The sequence below is a fragment of the Rhinolophus ferrumequinum genome, chromosome 21 (genome assembly GCF_004115265.2).
Source record: "Rhinolophus ferrumequinum isolate MPI-CBG mRhiFer1 chromosome 21, mRhiFer1_v1.p, whole genome shotgun sequence".
NCBI classification, from domain to species: Eukaryota; Metazoa; Chordata; class Mammalia; order Chiroptera; family Rhinolophidae; genus Rhinolophus; species Rhinolophus ferrumequinum.
In genome coordinates this window covers 15,502,919-15,523,372 of record NC_046304.1, presented here as the reverse complement: position 1 = coordinate 15,523,372, position 20,454 = coordinate 15,502,919, and the positions used below count along the sequence as shown (strand labels likewise).

The window sequence follows — 20,454 nt, the reverse complement described above, 5'->3', positions numbered from 1 at the left end:
CAGGTTTCAAAAACTCACTTTATTCCAATGTGAAATGAAGACGTGATGGTTTAAAAACAAGAAAAAGTTCTTGATCAGCTGTGGGGATGCTTTGCTTGCTAGCTCACGCCCACTCCCTTTGAAACAAGGTGTCTGGACAGACCACACCCATAAGCAGCTTCCCCCCAGGCAGAGGCCCCAGCCGGGGGAACAGCTCCCTCAAGCTCACAAGGGTGGCAACCTTCCTCGCCGTCAGTGCCCCAACAGCAGGTACAGAGAAGCAGCACAGGCAGCGGGAGAGGGAGCAGCCGGGGCCTGTGGGGCCACCACCTTCCATGCTGGCCCCCACTTGCCACCCCAGACCTACTCGCTGTTGAAGGTGCTTGTATGGCAAGAACCAGGGAGGGAGCTGGGCTCCACAAATAATGACAATTACTCCTGTATCAGGTAACTTCCCCCCAGGATCCATGATTCAGTCCTGGTTCCCTTAGGCCTTTGCCCTACTCATTCCCACTGTGCGTTAGGCAGCTCAGGTTAAAATGGGGAGAAGGATACATTCAGACTGTAGCCCCCAAGGTGCCCCCAGCTGGGGAGGAGGGAGCGGGGAGGCAGACAGGTGGGGCTGGGCACAGCGGTGTCTGAGGAACCACCACTGCCAAGCCCGCAAGTCCTTCCCCACCCCAAGCACAGCCAGGCCAGGCCCAACCATGATTAATAAAGCCGCTGCAGCTCTCACCTTGCCACAGAGCTAAAGTGCACCCCAGCCCTCCAGCCCCGCCACAGAGCTCTGGCTCCCCATTTCAGGACTCAGAAAAGCTCCCCTCATTTTGGCTTCAAACCTGGACTTTAAGCCAAGTTGGGCCCAGGGTAGTGGCAGCAGAAGCAGCAGCCATGTCAAACATACAAATGACCTGAGAAATCGCATCTGCACGTCACCCACTCCGATCTGACTCGGGCTATGTACAAGTTAGGACGGACGGATCAAGACGCTCACGGGCACGGACACACTCGCACACACCTGGAGGATGGGGGCCAAGGGGCACCCACCCCCCGCGGGGAACTGATGCCCACACACTCCATTCACGTGTCTTCAATTAGGCTTCTGCATCGTATATTCATTGAGCCAGTGCAAAAACATCTCTCGGGGTGCAGGCAGGCCAGGGTCCCAGGAGGATGCTGGGGGTGGGGTTGGGGTTGGAAACGAGGGAGAAGAGGGACTTGCTTCCTCTCCCGATCTGCAGGGCGTGCCCCCTTCTCCTGAAGTCTGGATCACTGGGTAACGGGGCGGCTGACTGTCCGTCTGTCTCTCCCTTTCTACCCCTGCAAGCTTGGGGAAGGAGGGTCCTTGGCAGCCTGCGGCTGGGAGGCCGCATCTTCTGGGGCCGCCGCCGGCTCAGGCTCGGTGGCCATGGGCTCCTCAGCCTTATCCCTGCTTTTGCTGGCCTCCTGGAGCTGGTGCCGCCGCGCCACCTCAGCTTTCAGATTCTCCAAGTCTTTTTGGCTGAGTAGAAGGATGGGATGAAGGGTGGGTGTCAGAGCAGGCCTGGGCCCTCCGCCACCTTACTGGCTTTGCTCCACTTACACACGGGACACGATCAGGCTCTGTGCTGTTTGGTGCGAGGCCTACGTGGAACAAGTGCTCCCCTTGCCTCCCCAAAGCAGGCCCCCTGGTGCTGAAAAAGGAAGAGCTCATGCACTTGACAGAGCCCTCAGTTAGGGCCTGGCTCCCACTCAGCCTTTACACCCAGTGCAAACCCGCTGCTCTCTGTGGTCGCTCCCACGGCAGATTGCACACAGAAAACGGGAGTGGGGCGGCTGGGTGACACGTAGAAGATCCTCTGTAAACACCCTAGCCTCTGGCTGACCAAAGCCACGTCCGAGGACAGACACAAGGCCGAGGGTCTCACAATGGCAGCACTGTTTGTAAGAGCCGCACCAGAGCCCCAGGGCCCGGTTTTACGGCACATCCCTACCCTGGAACAGCAGGAAGCCAGAGACAGAATGAAGCCAAGATGTAGTAAGCGAAGAAAAACGGATCTATGAGCATGGTTTGCTACAACTTTGTTTAAAAGAAGAGGGAGGAGAAAAAAGATTATAGAGACAAGTTTGCTCGATTACGCAGAGTATTTCCGGAAGGATGCACAAACAACTTCTCATCCCTGGCTGTACTTTCCCACACTGAGCTATGACAATGGATTATATGTTTTAACAACCAAAGACACTAAAGGCCAACTAACTTCCCCGTGGGGGTGGGGAGCAGGTGGAGGAGCCTCACCTGAGTGGAATGAAGAGGATACCGTTGATGACGTTGAGCTGTTCCAAGACACTGGCCATGCTGGGGGCTGTGAACTGAGGGGGACAGGGAACATGAGCCACTGTGCAGGCACCGGTAGGTTGGGGCGGGGACCCCCAGCTCCGTCCCGGAGGTACCTTGAGGGGTGGGATGTTGGCGCTGGAGCCGTTGCGGTAGATCTCGTTCATGGTGCGCTGCAGGGCCACGGCCTGCTGGGTCAGGCACTTGAGGTACTCGGAGCTCTCCTTGGTCTTCTCATGGTCCTCGCCCAGCTACAGGGGCGAGAGCCGCACAGGCAGGAAGGGATCAGGGCTGCCCGAGGCACAGGCCCAGTTGCACCCCCAGTCCCCACCGCAGCCCACCTGGGTCTTATAGATGGTGTAGCCTTCCTTCTCGTGCTGCAGGGCTGACCGGAACTCGGCTTTGCTCTCATAGACCCGGGCAACAAGGTGGTGGCTGCAGGAAGCATGGCATGGGGGGCAAAAGAGGGCCGTGAGGGGGCTGGGCAGTGGGGCCCTGGCTAACGGGGGGATGCGGACTAATCTAGATCCCACTCCGCGATCTACCCAAGGGGAACCAACAAGCCCAGACTCAGAGCAGGGATGGAAGTTGAGACAGATTTCCTCAGGAGCCAGACAGGACAGAGCACTGAGTCCCGTGCCCACCCTCAATCCCAGGGCTTCCTGGGACCCTATCCCCATGGCCCTGGGCCTCTCTGCCCCCTCACCCAGCACAGCCTCACCTGAGGGCCACCTTGAGGGACTTGGGCCCATGGTACTTGGTGCTGACCGCCAGCGCATTCTCCAGGAAGCGCAGTGAGAGGTCATACTCCATCACCCCGTGCAGCACCAGCCCGATGTTGTTCTGGGGGCAGTCGGGAGGGCCCTGGTCAGCTCCCGCTCCCCCGGGAAGGGGGCTCGTCCCGCCACCCCGCCCCAGCACTCACGTCCAGCAGCGCCATCTCAGGGTGGTCTTCCCCGAACACGAGCAGTGTGAGGTAGCGAGCGCGGTACAGCAGGCTCAGGGCCGTGGACAGCTGGCTGCTGGCGAAACAGTACAGGGCCAGGTGCATCTGCAGGGGCAGTGATGTCAGGCCAGCCCGGCCGCACCACCCCCCCCCATGCAGCCTTGACCCTGGCGGCCACTCACATATTCCTGAATGGTGTTGGGGTGCTCGATGCCCATCACTCGCTCACTCATCAGCACAGCCTTCTGCTGGTTACTCAGGGCCTGGAGAGGGGGGAGGTTGTCATCCCGGGGGAGTCTGCCTGGCTCTGAACCCTCAAGCCCCTGCAGCAGCTTGGCCTTGTCCCCTGGGGCTGCACTTTCTATTTTCCGCTTTGCACAAGGCAGTAAAGAAGGGGTCAAAATTCAGCTGTTGTGACCATGCAAGTCTCTGCCCCACACTCAGACTGTTTCATCTTTTTAAAAAGCTTGTCTTAAACCTTTTCTCCCCCCCTATAAAAATCTGTGTAAATACATATATACAAATCTAAAATTGTGCTAAAAATAAAGTATTAATAATTTTTTAAAAACACACCTATATAAGTCTCTGTGACCACAGGGGAGTGGGGAGCCTAAGCGTACCTGCCCCATGAAACAGCCTCTTGAAGCCCTGGGGCGGACAGGGCAGGTGAATGCCACAAGGAGACACACACACACACACACACACACACACACACACACACACCCACCCCTTAAAGAACAAGCAGGGACACTCCTAAGAGCTTCACAGTGTGCTCACACAGTACTAGGTACGGTGATTCTCAGATTTTATCCTGCCCGGCGTCCGTCCCTGTGAAGGGAGGCCCAGCCATCACTCCCACTTTGTCACCACAGCTACTCCAAGGACACAGCTATTGAGTGGAGGACATGGGGGGAGGAAGCCCAGGCAGAACAAGCGGCTGCCGGGGTCCCCTGGTCTCTGCCGGTGACTCCCTGTCCCACTGGCCCTGCCTGGTGAGCAGCACCCAAAGGCGCTCGGACAGGCCTGCACTCCCCCTTCCTGCAGCTCCCTCGCTCGCCAGCCCCCAGGCCTCTGCTGACATAGCCCAGACGGTGCGCAAGGCCCACCTCGGCGTAGTCACCCATAATGTAGTGGAGACGGGCCAGGAGGCGCAAGCAGGCACAGATCTCCACGTGCATGGCTCCGTACACGTTGTTAAACAGGTTCAGGGCCTCATTGATGAGCTCGCAGCCCTCCTTCAGGAAGCCTGCAGGGCAACCCCAAGGTGGCGAGGTCAGGCTCAGGCCAGGGGGCCCCCCGTGCCCCAGGCCGCACCTGGCCACGCACCCTGCTGTACTTTGGCCTGTCCGCTCTGGAAGAAGTGAAAGGCGTCCGAGGCCTTGGGGTTGACGTGCTTGACCACGGGGAAGATGTTGAGCACGTCCTCCTCGGTGAAGGCGGGTTTGTGGCGGCTGTCAAAGCTGTACTCCTTCAGCAGGATCTGGGGACACAGCCGACGCCCACATACGCACAGGCAGCCTCCACCCCAGGCGCACATGGCCAGCACCTCCCAACCCACCACCACGTGAGGAGCGAGCCCCCACCTGGCTCAGTGGACCTGGTGGGCACTGGAGCACGGGAAGGACACTTTGCCCACCTGGATTCCGGTTTTCAAGGAGATCTCCCGCAGCAGTGTTATCTTCTGCAGACCGTACGTCTCTACAACCTGGTCCACGGTCTCACTGGGGGAGAAGAGAAAGGCAGGACTAAGAGCCCAGCGCCCACCTCTGCCCTTTTCAACAGCTGCTGCACCCTCTCGCCCCAAGCCCAGGCACCCTCCTGGCCACTCTCACCCTCCAGCCAGGACTGTCGGCTCCCATCCCTTCTCTCCTGTTCGGCCCCTTGGGTTGTCAGAGGACCCCCTTGCCTGCCATGCCCCTGGCGTGTTACGTACCACTCAAGGCTAAAGTCAAAGTAGTTCTTGGCCTCCTGGCAGATGTTCTTCCAGAGCTCCTGGGGGGTCATGACGGCCCAGGCAGTGTTATCTGCCGCTCCTGGAGGCCGGTTTTTCCTCCTTCTATTCCTCTTCTTGGAGACCAGCTCGTCGGCAGGCAGGTGGGCCACAGGGTTGGGGTAGGAGCTCAGGAAGCAGTTCAGGAAGTGGCTGATGGCGGCTGAGAGGCCCGAGAGCTCGACTCCCTGAGAGCGAGGTTTGGACCAAAGTCATGAGGGCCCTCGGGCCCCAACCCAGGGCTCTTCCTGAGACTGCACACTACCCGGACTGGGGAGGGAGCGGTGGTACCTGTAAGTACGTCTTGAAGATGTGCTTGGCAGAGCGGGTGATGAGTTCTCCAATGCCAATTTTCTACAAAGGTTCAAAGAGGGAAGCCGTGGTCAGCCGCAGGCCTCCAGCCCGTCGCACCGTCTCATAACCCCTACCCCCCTACCGGGCAACACTCACGTAGATGTGGTCCAGCTGGTCCCGAGCTGGGCTCCGCAGCACCAGGTCCAGCACCTTGCCCAGGTAGCGCATGTTGATGCCACGCTGGCGCATCACCTCGGACAGTGTGGCCCCATCCATGGGCAGCACCACGTGGTCTGTGCAGTCCTTCACCTGTGGGCTGTAGCAGGTCAGGCCCCCAGCCCAGGCCCTCTGCCTCCTCCTGCCCTGCTCTTCCCGGGGGAGCTCACACTATCCTGACACCCACCCAATGAGGAAGCAGGGGACGAAGACCCCAGCTACCAGTTTGGAAGAGGGGAGGAGACAAAGCAGCAACGAGGACGTGAGAACATGTCCCTCAGCCTTCCACACAAACCAAGGAAAACAGGGGTGACTGGCAAGCCTATCTGATGGGGAAGCAGGGACGAGGGAGTCCCACAGGTGAACTGAGAAACACCCAACGGGCAGCACAGGCTACCCTCTGACCAGGCCAGGAGCAGAGGTGACCACTCAGGGGCCAAAGCTTCACCCTGCCCGTGCCGAGCATTGGAGGGGTCGGACAGGGGGCCTGGGCAGCTGGCAGAGCAGGCTCGGCCCAAAGATCTGAGATAAGCATGCCACCTGATGACAGGGCTGCCTTAGTAGGGAGCCAGCACCCCACCATCCACAGGGACTACGTACAAAGCCCATGAGGGTGAAAAGGGCAGGACCCCCCAACTTTACTTCCAGATGACCCCCTGCCCTCTTTGTCAGCTATCCGTCACGCAGGGGCTTAGAGGACCAGACCCCCAGCCACCAGCCCACATGGAGGGCACGGCAGAGCAGAGCCTACGCCTAATGCGTCCCTTGGTCTCTCTGGGTCACTCAGCAGCCCCACTCTGCACAATGGGCTCGAGCACTCTGCCCCGCCTGCCTTCAAGGTCAGCAGGTCTAAGAAGTCACTCCCGTGAAGGTCCCACAAGCCTCCGGAGTCGGAGATGGATGAGGTTTCAAGGCCTGTAACAGCCCCCCACCCTGTGGCCCCTCCCTCACCAAGCCGGGGATCTGGCAGGAGAGCAGGAAGGCAGCGGCATCTTTCAGCAGCTGCTTCTGGTCCCGAACTTCCTCCTGGCAGGACTCGGGGAAGCGAACCCCTGTGAGTGGGACAGCAGAGGCTTGAGCTAGGCAAAAGGAGGCAGGGGCAGGTGGCGAAACAGATGCCAGCACGCAGCTGGGTGGCCCCAAGGTGGTCCTGCGGTGCGCTGCCCGCCCTGCCCCACCACCTGCCTGGTGAGAAGATGTCAGGGTTGAAGCGGACATCGAAGGCCGTGCTGCTGATGGAGCCGACTGCCTTGCATGCGTTGCGGATCACCTCCCGGCTCCGCGGGTCTGCTGTGGAGACACGGCCCGCTGGGAGGTAGCCCCACTCTGCCATCGCCAGAGCCCGGCTGCCCCGAGCCTCCCCGCAGCTCCTCGCAAACACATCTGCCTGTCTCTCTTGGGGCTGGGTCGGGAGCCACCCCTCGCTAGCACTAGCTACTAAGATAGGCCTGGGGCTCCCCGCCACCCCCGCCCCGGGCATCCATAGCAGCCCTACCTGCCCCGTCGTCTGAGGCGATGGTCTCTGCCAGCTCCTTCACCCTGGCTAGGCCACTAGCATTGCTGCCCTCCTCCTCACTTCCCGCCTCAGATCCCAGAGGGTCTTCAGGCTTGGACTCTGAGGAGGGCAGGCTGCCATTTTCCAGTGAGGTTGGGTTCTCTATCTTGCTGGCTTTCTGCTGCATCAGCTGCAGGGCAGCCAGCTTCATGAAGAGAAGGTACCTAGAGATGGGGACGGGAAAGGGGTGTGTGGCAGCTTCACTGGCCTATAAGCTTTCTGCTGGCTGCGGGGACCAGAGCCAGGCCCCGGGCTCTGGGCTTGCTGGGGGTGATGAATGTTGGGCTGGACATCCTGCTGGCATGGGGACACATCCCACCCAGCGTGCAAGTGTCAATGCATACATGCACGCGCCAACCCAGCAATCCTACCAGGTGGCAGCAGGTCACAGCAAAAACAGATCTTCCCAGACAGGAAGAGAACAGCTGGGGTGCAGGTAGGGGAATGGCTCACCATGCAGGCCAGGGCTCTCGGGACTGACAGGAACCCCAAAGGCATTGTGAGAGGGAGAATTATTCACGGTGTAGGACACCTGACGTGGCTACCACCTCAGCACGAAATGCCACCAGCAGCGACCCCCCGGCCGTCCCCCCGGCCGCTGGCACTGGGACTTTCAATAACACCCTCACAGGTATTTCCACATGCTCCGTAAGGGAAGAGCACCGCTTTGGCCGAGAGCCCGTGGTCTCGCTGCTCGCTAGTTTTTGACCAACAGAAAGCTCTTGGATGTCCCTGTGGGGAGCGTGGCGTCACAGTGCGTGAGACTGGGACTGAGTCTGTAATGACTGTGGACACTGTCCAAGGCTTCTCCCGTCAGGATAAGGCCCAGAGCCCCCACTGGCTGGGTGCTGCCGGCCTCGGCCCTCACCTGTGCTCCACAAAGGCGTCCACCAGCTCCTGGCGCAGGCAGCAGAGCTTGTGGCGGTGGGTGCGGGGGAAGCCGGCCCGGGTGCACTCCTCCGGCAGCCGCTCGCCGGGCACAGGCAGGAAGTTGAGGTCCGGGGGGAAGGTGCGCAGCAGGTCCAGGATGTAGTGCCGCCCGTCGTTGCCAATGATGCCCTTGCACTCCACGGAGGAGCAGAGCTCCACCTCCTCGTCGCGGTCGTTGAGCACCCGGTGCCTCAGGATCTTGAGGGGCCGGCTCGTGCGTTCCAGCAGCTCCAGGTACCGCGGGTGCGACACCACCGTCTTGCCGAAGTCGATGGAGCCGTAGATGACGCTCTGCTCCTGGTCCCGCTCCAGGATGCCGGGGATGATGGACTGCGCCGTGACGCGGTAGCCGCGGTAATCCACCACCACCGTGCCCAGCGTGTACAGCCCCTCCACGTCCACGGCGTTGTACGTGCGCACGCCGTTCAAGTCGTTGGCGGGCGCGACGTAGGCGGCCACGTCCCCGCCAAAATCCTTGTAGTGGTCGCGGACGTCGAAGCCCAGGCTGAAGAAAATGTTGTTCCAGATGAACATCTGCATCTTGGTCTCCTCGCTGGGGTTGATGGCCATCACGTTGCCGTCGATGACCGCCATGGCGCCCCGCGTGGCCGCCGCTGTGAAATCACTGTGCACCTGGGGGGCCAAGGTTGGGCCGGTGAGGGGGCCCCGCCCAGCACAGCCCCGGGTTTCGTCCTGCCTGGCCTTCGTCCTGCCTGGCCGCACTCACCAGGATGGGGGAGGCAAGCAAGCCGCCTTGGGGGCCGTTTCCTCACATTTGGAAAAGGGCATGAGAAGCCCCTTTTATGAAAAAACTTATCACTTACACTCACAGATGGCAGGGCTTAGTGATTAACAAGGAGTGGAAGGACTGGTGCAGGTTTGGGATCCACCAATTAAGTGCCGGGTAAACTTGGACAGGTCACCTCTCGGACCATTTTCTCATCTATAAAGCACTGATGATACAAGTATCGGCCTTTAAAGAGTCCAAGAGAGGACAGGACAAGGCTATGAAACACCCCACAGCCCCTGGCAAAGGTAGTCTCCAAAACATTCAGACCTTTTTATCATCTCTAAGCGGTAAGATTAGGGCAGATTTTAAATTTAACTTTTTTCTTGAAAGCACTATTTTTTCCTTATGTCTCTCATCTCAACAAAAGTACTCATCACCTCACAGTGGGGCATGTATGCCCAGGCAAGGGCCCGATAGTGGTCAGTGGAAGGCAGGGACCTGGAACCGACCTTGCCACTCAGCCTACACTGCAGGCAGGTCCCAGGCCTGCCTATGGACTCCAAGTCTCAGAGGCCGGGAAGAGGAGGAGGGGCAGTCTGCCAGGAGGTGGCGGCTAGCTGAACTCCTGCAGGGCGCAGTACCCTGACAGCCCGTCCGGGTTTCCCTTCTGTCCAGAAGAAAACCAGCCAGCAGGGGGTAGGCGGTCAGGCACCAGGGGATGTGGGCACCTTGAATATGGCTCTTTCTCGCAGCAGCCGCTCAGGCAGGTTCTTGCGGGGCAGTTCCCGTGTCGTCTGCAGCTCCTCGTTCCAGTCCCGGGTCTGCAGGGGGACCAAGGAGGGAGACCCCAGCTCAGCCTGTGCCCCACGACCTGCTGTGCTCTGGGCAGTCCCTTCCTCCACCTCCCCGTGGACAGCCCCACGGACTCCCACGTGAAAACGACAGACAAGGAGATGGAGCCCCCAGGGAGGTGCACCCTCCGAGGGGGGCAGGAAGAGGGAGCCCAGGGCGGCAGGCCCAGGCCCAGGCACCTGTCCAGGAATGTGCTCCTCGTAACCCAGCCTCGAGGTGTAGGCGTCCTCCGCACGCACACAGTCCATGGCGTGCTCTGCTTGGGGGGCTGTCCAGCTATACACCTGGAACGGGGTGGCGATCCTCTCGAATGGGTGGCGCTGGACCCTATGGCAGACAGAGCAGGGGAGATGGGGAGGCCTGCCTAGCTCAGAGCCCTGCCCCGGCCCCCTTCTTCTCTGAGGTCCCCAACAGCTCTGGTGTCTCCCCACCCTGAGACGCCCCTCCCACCCCCCCGAAAGCCTGACAGAAGCAAACGGGCACCTCTCCTACAACTGCTATCTCAGTGCCTGGCTGACAACTCCCTAAGGGCACAGCTTCTTAGGGTAGAAAAGCTAGCGTTCAGGCTGCCTAGTTCACCCCACTCCCCCACGGGACGAGGCAAGGGGCAGAGATAGGGCAAAGGCACTACCTTTTCTTCTGCAGCACAGCAAAGTTTTTTTTGAAAGTCGGGCTGATCTGGTTGAGCAGCTCCACCAGGGAATGGCTGAGGAAGCGGGGGCTGGCGGGCTTGGGGTTGAAGTGATATGCTGTGGACCTGCAGAGAGGGTGGTCACTGCACTGGGCCCCCCATGTGATGCCCACGGACCTGGAACGGGCTTGCACAAGCACTCACTGGTTCAGGTAAAAGCCCCGCGTGGATGCAGTAATGCTGACTTGCCGGTCCTCGGCTGTGATTACAAACAGGTACATGAGGTCCCCGTGCATCTTCCGGTTCCCAGGGGGCGGGTTCCAGCCGCTCATGGTGAGCACTTTCAGGCACTGCAAGGGCTGCAGGAATGGGCAAGCATGAGTGGGCCGGGCCTCCTGGTGTGGCGGTCCCCTCCCAACGAGAGACCTGCTCGCAGCTCTGCTCTGGGAATCCCACCTTCCAATCACGGTTCTGGGGCTGCAGGGGACACAGTGGCCGCTCCCGGCTCCCTGGAAGGATGTACTCAGGCGGCGTGCAGTCAATAGGGTCCATCTCCAAGCCCTTCTTCCGCTTCCCGCTGTCTGAGGGACCCGAGGCTAGTGGTCAGCACAGGACTATCCATGGGCCAACAATCTCCCTGCCTAAACTGGCCCCAGTCTGGGTGCCTCCAGCCCCAGCCCCTCCACGCGGGACGGCCTGGCCCCTCTGCCCAAGCCCAGCCACAATGCCTCGTGCACCTCCCAGGTCGCCATCGGTAAAGACACTCAGGAAGGACAAGGAGTTGCAGTCAACCCCGTTGAAGGCATCGGACGGGTCCAGGCTCTTGAGCAGGTCCCGGACGTGGCGCACGTGGATACGGGCCTCACGTACCGTGTAGGGCTCTGTCAGGAGGGAAGTGACAGGCGTTGCCAGGGCTCTGCTCCCTGCAACAACCCTCCCAGCACAGACAGGTCTGCCGCGGTGCTACCATGGATCACCTTGATTTTCAATTTTAGGCTTCCACTGACAAATTCCATTATGAACATATAAGCTCGAGTTATGGTTTTAACACACACACCTGCCTGCTGGTGGGCAGGGATCCTTGTTTGCAAAGAACCTTTTGCCAAAGGGCACAAGAAATGCCTCTGGAAGCACACAGGCCAGAGCCTGTCCACAAAGCCCCCTGCTCTGTTCACAAGTGTCACGAGTGAGCAGGCCTGCAGAGCTGCGGGGCCGCCACGGCCTCTGTACTGTTCTCCCAAGGCAGCCTGCATCCAGGGATGGCCTGAAAACCTAACAGGACCTGAACTACCACACTGCCCCCTAATATGTGTGTCATGAAATGCTAATGGGGGCTCTTGTGGTGGATAAGGGGGTCTATGATCAAGCAAGTTTGGGCTCAGTTGGGTTACATATTTTTCACATTTCCTTGTAAGTCAACACACTGGGAACCTCGAAGCCACTTCTGTCCAGGGGACCCAAGTTCACAAAAGCTTTATTTTACAACTACACCAGCGTGACCACACCAGCTGATCATTCCACACTGGGCCTGACTTCCCTACTCAAGAGTTGTGAGACTAGTTTCCATAAGAGATCTAACTTTTATCTCTACAGGACTTGATTGGGCCAATTTCAAGCCTTTGCTTGGTATTGTTTTTATTTTTTAAATCACGACTCGTATTGAACCCGTGAAGTTAGAAGGTGCACAGGTGACAGATAACCTGAGAAGCAGACCTGTGCTCCAATCCTTCCCCCTCAGTTTGATACCACTCTGAGCCTCCACGTACTATGATCAGCTAGGGTAAGTGGAGTGCCACCTGGCCCTGCCTCTACGTGCCCTCCCTTGGCAGGCCGCCCAACTTGCAGACAGACCTTCTACCACCCGCAGCACCGAGCCCTCCTGCAGCCCCTCCACACTGCGCAGCTCTGAGAAGTGGTCCAGCATGTTGCCATCCAGATGCAGTGAAAAGCAGGTGCGGTGACATGTGTCTTCACGGTCCATGAGCACCTGGTGGATCTCCTGTACCATCTCCTGGGGGGACACCTGCCAGGGAGAAGGCCCCGACCACCCTGGTGAGGACATATCACTTTCCCCAGCCCCAAGTACCCAGTTTCCCACTTTTTGGCTTCTAAATTGCAGGCCCTGTGTGTGTGTGTGTGTGTGTGTGTGTGTGTGTGTGTGTGTATATATATACACATATATACACTCACATATGCCTATCTACACCTGTGTGTGTGAGTGCAGGGAATACACACATGTCTGCACGACAAGAGTCTGGCCCTAGTACCCTCAGGCCTAAACTATTTCTGCAGACCAAGAGCAAGCCCTGAGCAGAGTAGCAGGAGATGTAAGAATGGGGGAAAGAAAACAATCCTGCCTTCTCCCTTGCCCAATGCTGAGGTCCCCAGGGCAAATGGCTTCCCCGCTCCAGAAGGGGTGCTCTGGGGCCCAAGCACGTGGGTACAAAAGACATAAGAGAGCACTACCTCATTCCCCAATGAGTTACCAGTGTGTAAGACCCGAGTTGGCTCTGCTCTTGGAGACCACCCAATACCATTCTCCTCTCAGGCAAATGGTAAAGTCACAGCCAGAGAGAGGTGACTTCCCTGAGAGCACAAAGCAGAGGGCTGAGGAGCCCTGGACGCCACCACCACCCAGCCACCACACATCTCCCCAAACAGGGCTGGCAGTCCCAGCAGGGAGCTGTCCCCTAGCAATGGGACAATGACCTGAACCTGGAATCCCACATCCACCATGCTAGCTGAGTGACCCTGGGCAAGGCACAGGACCCTCGGTTTCCTGCCTATCACATGGGACCAGGATGAGTACAGGCAAGGGCTGGCTTCACCCTGGTCCTCCCAAAGAGGCGTGGGCCTTGGTCCCCATCCCACCTGCAGGGAGAAGGGCTCAATCCCGGGGGCCAGGATCTTCACAGAAAAGCCCGTGTCCTGAATGACAATGACTTCCTGTCCAGTGGTCTCTTCTCCCGGCTCAGCCTCATCCAGCCCATTTTCCCGGGGCGGTTCGGGGGCCCCCTCTTCCTTTTTCAGGCTCTCTGGGCAGTCCCCATTCAGTAGCATGACCGATGGCAGCTCTGCGGGTGACAAGAAAGCAATGAGTAAGATGGGTCTGGCTGGTCAGGTGGGGCCGTTCGCCTCATCCACCGGGGTGGGCACCTGCCTGTCCACCCAACACTCAGCCCTACCCCAGATTCCAGTCCCCCTCACCCTGGGCACAAAACTTCTCTCCGTCCTGCCACCTGCAGGCCACAGCCAGAACCCTTCAACTTCTAGGGCCCTCCCTTCCCGTTCACTCTTTAGTCTACCAGTCCGGCTTTTACCTGAGCGTGCCACCCAAACCACTCTCCTCAGAGTCACCAATGCCACTCTAAGGGCCAAACCCAAAGGTCTTCTTTGGCCTTAATGTGTCCCACTTCTCAGCAGCGTCCCCTCTCTGCTATTCCTCCTCCTCGTCCCTGATGGACACTGTTGCTCATATTCCTTGTTCTCCGGCTCCACCCTCTCCCAGCCGTCTGAGCTGTCAGTGTCCCTCTCCTCCTTCTCATCTCACCCTCTCCCATGGCATCAAATACCCTCATGCATCACAGCTCACATGGCCAGTCCAGGCCTGCTCAAGCTTTTCAATATGTGGCATCACCAAAGACATCTTGTCAGCTTGGGATTCACAAACCGGCCCCGGCTCTGTGAATGTACCCCACCCCGATCTAGTCACCCAACCTAATCTCCACTGGTCACAGGACCAGGACTCGACAGCCACCGCCCCGGTACAGGCCATTTCCCCTATTTCAAGAGCACCACTTGGAACATTGATACTCCCCACGGCTCACACAATCCCAGCTTCTCAGGCCAACATTCTCAGGCACCAGCCTGAAGTTCCTCTCCGCTCCTGCCAGCTCTCCCTGTCAAGGTGTAGCCACACCACACTACTCGAAAGTCTGATGACAGGCCATACATCTTCCCTTCCACCTGTGCTTTTGTTTCTTCTGTCCCCAATGTCACATTTCCTCAGGCAAACCCCTCCTCATCCTTTAAGGCCTAGATGAAGTAAATCCTCTCCTCTAAAGCCTGCCCAAACGCCCCTACGGCAGAATTACGACCTCCCACTGTCCCCAGAGCCATGGTCACCACCTCCCAGAACACTGGACTGCCGCTTTCTGGGTGGCTGCGCATACCAGCAGCTCTGCTTTCCTCCTCTTGCCTGTGCACAACAGAAAGGCACTGATTTAATGAATTAATTACTGTAAACACATAGTGAACAGCACCTAACACACATGCTGTGGAGAAAGGGGGAGCAGGTGACAAAACCTTTCATTTCTACTCAGACACTAAGGGGAACAAAGGAGAGCCCCCTCGCTCCCTTGGGGAGCAGAGGACCTACTCACAGAAACCCTCCAGCAAAACCCAGGCCTGCCTTCGTACCCATTTGGCTCACGGAGCCTTCCGACCCAAGGTCTGCCTGGCAACCAAACTGGCCCCTTCCTTGCCTGGGAGTTCCAGACAGGTCGGCTCACCCGCTCTGCTCCGGACCCCATCCCATCCCACCCTTTTCCCTACTTTTCCCTACATGACTGTTCAGAGTGGGGCTGCAGTACATTTCCCCAGAGCGGCATGGGCCCAATCTAGACCCATCAGAAACACGGAGCGAGGGCCTTGGGAAAGGAGATAAGCCCAGCATAGAAGGGCACACCAGGGGGACGTGGCGAGAAGCCACTCCCTCTTTCCTGGGTCCCCTCAACTTAGTGATAAACAGGACCGCCAGGAGCTCAGATACAGTCCCCTCCTCCCTCCCCCAAATAAGGACGTCCGAGGCCCAGAAAAGTTCAGAGCGCTGCCCAAGGTCAAGAGTCAAGAGTGGACCCTGGATTCCTGTGCCAGCACGTCACCCTGCCCTCCATCCTGGCCACTGTGGACCTTCACTGACCATCATCCCCCAATCCCCATGCCCAGCGACCTTCTCCAAACCAGAAGGGAAACTACCGAGAACCACAAGGACGCACAAGGACCTCTCCTTCCAGGGAGCCCACAGCCCCTAGAAAGTAAGCAACCAGACCCAGAGGAAGAACCTGGCCAACTCTATGACAAAGCCAACAGGGACAGGAGGGCGGGGAGAAGGGCGGTGGCTGGTCTGCTTTTAAAGGCAGAAAGAGGGAGGGCAGATACAAGGAGGCACTTCCCCCAATCGGGTCTTTGAGAAACTTTGTGACTGCAGAGCCCCTGGGATAAGGGAAGATGCAGGAAGGGGCCCCCACCCAATACGGAGCAGCAGCTTTGAGATCTGAGACCCCGCAGTGCAAAGACAGGGACCTGACCCAGACAGGCAGACTGTACTCCCTGAGTCGGGCTGGGGAGGGCAAGAAGGGCAGGCAAGACAAGGCAAGGGGGGAACACAGTTCCCACTCCCCCTTTGGCAGTCCAGTGAGCCTGCCCAGAAGGCACCTGGCACCAGGTTCCCACCCCAGGGGGTACCCAATCCCCTATCACATTTCAGAGGAATGTGGCTGGTTCCCATGGGCCTCCACTCCACAGGACAGCCTGCCCTGCCCCTCCTCCTTCCTCTTAGGGGACCCTGAAGGTCTCCCTAACACTGGATTAAGACCAAATGATCTCCCCACAAGAAGCTGGCCACCTGGCTCACTGCCCCCACAGCCCACCTGGTCTAGTCAGCAGATGCCCTCTCCTTGGCTCTGGAGTCTCTCGACCGCCATCACAGCAAGGCAGGCAGCTCTCCGGCTCAGGCCCGGCACTGCTCGTGTCCCCCATTCCGGCCTCTGCCACTACCCTTGCCCCCATGCAGCTGGTCGGCCCAGGGCTGGAGTTCTGGCTGGCTTCGGGTTTCACTGGGGCCAGGCCTGCTGGGGCGGCCCCAGGAAGGGCACACTCCCCCTGACTCGCATCTTGCTCAAGGTCGGCCAGAAGGACAGCTGTGGGCCAGGAGGCCCTGGTGGCTCCAGGACCCCAGGTGGAGCTGCCATCAGCACTCAGATCCACCTTCCTATACTCCCCAGAAAGGGAGTCACTGCTGATAAAGCTGTCAGGGGGGCAGGAAAACCCAGCATTTGGGGTACCTAGGCCCTTCAGGATCGAGGACCCCGGGGACTGGCTGGCAGGGGCAGGGTCCAGCAAGGGGGTCCTCTCCTCAGCCCCAACCCCAGTGGGGGTGGGCAGAACTGCTTCAGCCATCTGCCGGCAACAACTGGTGCAGACCCAGACCCAGGCCATGAGGTGGCCGCCCCGTCCACCAGTCCCAGACGCTAAGCACCCTGCCTGCCTCCTGGGTCAAGGTGCTGGCTGGGGCCTCTGGCTCATGCTGCCCCCTGCAGGTGACCTGGCAGCTCTCCCTTTCCAGAGAGTCACTGGTTCTGGTGGGAGGGGGGATGGGCAACCAGAGGACAACTGCACCCGTGCCCCAGGCCTCCAACTCCACCAAGAAGCTGGCAGGCTCTGCCTTCCCTTCCCAGCAGCCCCTGCTCTGCCAGGAGAAAACCAACTCTCTCCCCGGGGGGGAAACAGAGCTGGCAGCAAGAGGCCGAAGGCTGTTCGGCTGTGGAGAAGGAACATGCCCAGCCTCGCCAGGGCGCCTTCCCAGGGCACTCTGACTTGTTGCCAGGGCCCAGCCAAGACTGCTCCGGCATCCATACTAACCAGGGTGGGGGCGGGAGCCAGGTTCACTCCAGACCCCCTCCCTTCCAATCCAGCCCTGTCTCTTCCCAGGCAGCCCTGATGGCCCTGCACAGGCCAGGTTCTCTGCCTCCCCCAAAGCCCCACCAAAGGTTCCGACTGCACATACTAGGTGTTACTAAGGGCCAGGTCCTGGCAGAGTCCCTCCTATCCTACCCTCCTCCCCAAATACACCCTAACCCTGTGAAGAAGGGTGTCAGGCAGGCAATGACCCGTGGAGCGGTGACAACCACCTGCCCTTCCTTCCGGTCACCAGAAAGCCAGTGCTCACTCTGGGGCCATCCACAGCAGGTCCCTCAATCACTTCGACTAGCCTATGTCACCTGAGGAAACGGAGAGTCCAGAAAGCTAGTAAGCAAGCTGCCCAAAGTCACAGAGGGAACAGGCAGCCAAGCCAGGTCAAGAAGAAACCAGGCCCATCAGATGCCTAAGGCCCTGCTGAGTGTCACTCCCCGAGGCTGTGGCGCCCCCAGGTACACAAGACCCCCACTCCTCCTCCAGGCCTCAGGCCTCAGCCCAGGAGGCAAATCAATCGATCTCCAGCCATAGGACTCCCTCCCCTAGCCTCTACACCCTGGGCTGGCACCCCCACCTCTCTTATCCCAGGGGCATCCCTGAGCATTTGGGCTTTCGGAAAGGGAAGTGGTCCTCTGCAGAACGGGAAGGGGTTTTCCAAATAGCACTGCATATACACCCCTAGTCTTCATTGGTCAAATCAGCATGAAGAGACAACGCGTGGCCCTGCCCTGGCCTGGAAGCACAGAGACCCCATGGGCAGCAGAAAGGAGTTAGAAACTTAGGCCATCCTGGGTGGCCTCTGTGTGCCTTCCCCAGCCTGGCATGGCCTTACTCAGTAGACGGTGCCAGAGCCAGGCCCCGCCCCAGCCAAGGCCTCAGCAGGTGAGGCTCCAGCAGGAAGTAAGGCCCCAAAAGACACATGGCCCCATCCCAGGAACTCAGGGCTTCAAGGGAAAGGGGTGAAGGCAGACAAGCAGCCTAGGGAAAACTCCAGGATGTGGGCACCTGTTTGCCTTCCTCCCGTCCGCCAGGCCAGAAGCAGGTCTGCAGGGTCTGGGGACAAGTCAGTACGCCTCAAGCTACTCTACCTACCCAAGAGCAGAGCTTTGGAATCCTGTCAGGGAGCGCCCCTAAGCCCCCAAGCTCCTCCCCAGTCTGCCACCCCTTCTCAGCACTGGGCGCCAACTCTAAGGAGCCCTCCCCTAGGCAGAAGGAACTCGACACACCACTGTGAACTTGAAAAACCTGCCTGTTCTCTTAACCTCTAAAAGCAGCTTATTCCCAAGAAGGTAACTGACCCTTGCTCCCTCCACAAAAGAGGAGCACCTCTTCAATGGGACTAGGGAGTCGTCCAGAGCTGGGTAGGAGACTCCTGGGAGTCTCCATTAATGCCCCCTCCTACTCTGACTGGATACAGGCTGGCTGTAATTCAAGTCCTACCTACCTATACTAGCTTCCCAGAGAGGAAGGAGCCAGTGTTCCACCTGCTAGTATGATCCCCGTTTCCCCAAAACGAACAGCTGTGCCATTCCCCTGCCCCACGCTGCCCCAAGCAGAGCCTCCCAGCACACAGCCGAGGGGCTTCACTCAGGCCTTCAGAGAAGTCCTCCAACAGACTCTCCCCTCGTTAGCCCTCATGCTCTCAGCACGATCCCAACCAACATGCCTGTCGCAGCTTCCTCTTGGGACCGTCGGGGCAGCCTTGGCATGCCTGCCTTGAGCTAGAACTCCAAATGCTCTCGACAGCTACAGCGCTGTGTGACCTTGGGCAAGTCGCTTCATCTCGTCAGGTCTCTTTGCTAGAGAGGAAATCAGCCAGCCCCTCTTAATCTACCTCCTCTTATCTAGCATGCCCCTCTGATTCAGAGCCACAGAGGGCAGAGCCTGGAAGGTTGGGGTCATCAGGATCTGTTGTTTTGCCCAAACCTTGGCCTTGTCTAGGCAATCAGCAAAGCTGCCACCGTACCTCTCCCCTACCACAAGGTAAACCCGCTGTGACAGGTGACAGGGTCAGAGAGCCTACCTAACACTTGCCCCATCCTGACTCACCAAAGCTGGGTGGGAAGGAGAATGACAATAACAAGTCCCCGTTGAGGAGAGTTGGGGGCAAGTGGGAGACAAGGGGCATTCTGCCCTCCCACCCCCACACAGCGCAGAGAGGGCCCAGTTCAGCCCTGGGGCTCTGCGAAGACTCAGACATGACACCTGACGGGCTAGGAAGGAGCTTCAGCCTCAAGGCCAGATTCTGAGGTGTGATGAAGGGAACAAAGAAGGCCCAGGAGAAATGGAGAGAAGCAGTCCCCACCAGAGAATGCTGCAGCCATTCCCACAGCCACAGCCACACTCCCCGTGGGGGAGAGCCGGGAGCTCCACTCACACTGACGACCTTTGCCTTAAAAACAGCAACTCTGGGCTGACCCACTTTTCGCAATAAGGCGGGTTAATGATCAAGTTCTGGCACAAACACCTCCTCCTGCCAAGGAGTTTGGCTTTGGCCCCGTACACAGGCAGACCCCTAGGTCTGCCGACCAGGCTAACTGGAACCCGGCAGAGAACCGAGCCTGAAGACCTGGGGTCAAAGGCTTGCCTCCGAATGAACCAGAGAAACCCCTTCACAGTACCCACAGCTCAACTCGCGCTCTTCCCAAAAAACAAGCCTGGGAAGTCCCAAGTGGAGCCTTACTCGCAGGGCTGCAGCCCGTGCACAAGGAACGCTTTTGAGATCCTGACGTGGACCGGTGCCTGAAGAGCAAGTGTCAGTGACCCCAGCCCGGAGAGCCAGTGCCCGGGAGCAGGGGGGGTGGGGCCGCCGATTCTGTCTGCGGCGGCGGCGCACCCCGAAACCGCGTGTGCGCGCACGTGTCTCCGCGATCTGGCGCGCGTGTGCCCGCCGCCGTTGCCCTCCTCGGGACCCCACGTGCGAAGCCCCGGTCGTAGCCGGGGGCCACAGTGAAGGTGACCTTCAGGGCGGGGGCGGCCCGGTGGAGGGCCCAGAGAGATGCAACCCCGCCCGGCGCGGAGGGAAGGCGGCGGTCTCCGTGGAACCTCGAACCAAGCCGCCCGCTCGGCCCAGTCAGGCCTCCCCGCCCGGCTCCCCGCTGGCCCCGGCCCTGCTCACCGGCCGCGCCCGGCCGTCCCTTGCCACCAGCCTGCGAGTTGGGCTCCCGGGCGCTGTCGGCCGGGGCGGCCGCCGGCAGTTCGTCCGTTTTGATGACCATGACGGCGGGAGCCGGCGTCCGGCTCAGCTGTCCGCACCGCCCGCCACGCCACTAACCCAAGTGCCCTGCTAGCCGCGGCCGCTGCGGGAAGGACGGAGTCACC

At 59.5% G+C, this 20,454-nt stretch overlaps 1 protein-coding gene across 2 annotated transcripts; it reads right to left on the bottom strand.

The window, feature by feature from the left end:
- CLUH (clustered mitochondria homolog) lies at positions 1–20,454 on the bottom strand. Of its 2 annotated transcripts, none has more exons than XM_033090276.1 (26): positions 20,252–20,351; positions 13,309–13,511; positions 12,289–12,460; positions 11,175–11,318; positions 10,894–11,018; positions 10,642–10,796; positions 10,438–10,563; positions 9,986–10,133; positions 9,683–9,775; positions 8,163–8,857; positions 7,235–7,458; positions 6,925–7,029; positions 6,691–6,791; positions 5,680–5,832; positions 5,521–5,583; positions 5,173–5,417; positions 4,876–4,960; positions 4,566–4,719; positions 4,346–4,485; positions 3,422–3,502; positions 3,219–3,344; positions 3,015–3,136; positions 2,635–2,728; positions 2,410–2,544; positions 2,255–2,328; positions 1–1,480 (listed from the first exon to the last, which is right to left on the bottom strand). In XM_033090276.1, the coding sequence occupies exons 1-26, from the start codon at positions 20,349–20,351 to the stop codon at positions 1,294–1,296; spliced, it is 4,050 nt and encodes a 1,349-aa protein (XP_032946167.1). In that variant the 3' UTR covers positions 1–1,293. The 2 variants fall into 2 exon arrangements, with proteins under 2 accessions (XP_032946167.1, XP_032946168.1); XM_033090277.1 differs by having other exon boundaries at positions 1,294–1,480; positions 6,925–7,026; positions 20,252–20,454.

What these genes read in the sequence shown, in the direction of transcription:
- CLUH (XM_033090276.1), bottom strand. Translation starts at nt 20,351, where the DNA reads ATGGTCATCAAAACGGACGAACTGCCGGCGGCCGCCCCGGCCGACAGC. An exon ending in GACGCCTTTGTGGAGCACAG is followed by an intron (nt 7,459 to 8,162) that starts GTGAGGGCCGAG and finishes CCCCATCTCTAG; the next exon opens with GTACCTTCTCTTCATGAAGC. An exon ending in TTATGGGTGACTACGCCGAG is followed by an intron (nt 3,503 to 4,345) that starts GTGGGCCTTGCG and finishes CCCCCTCTCCAG; the next exon opens with GCCCTGAGTAACCAGCAGAA.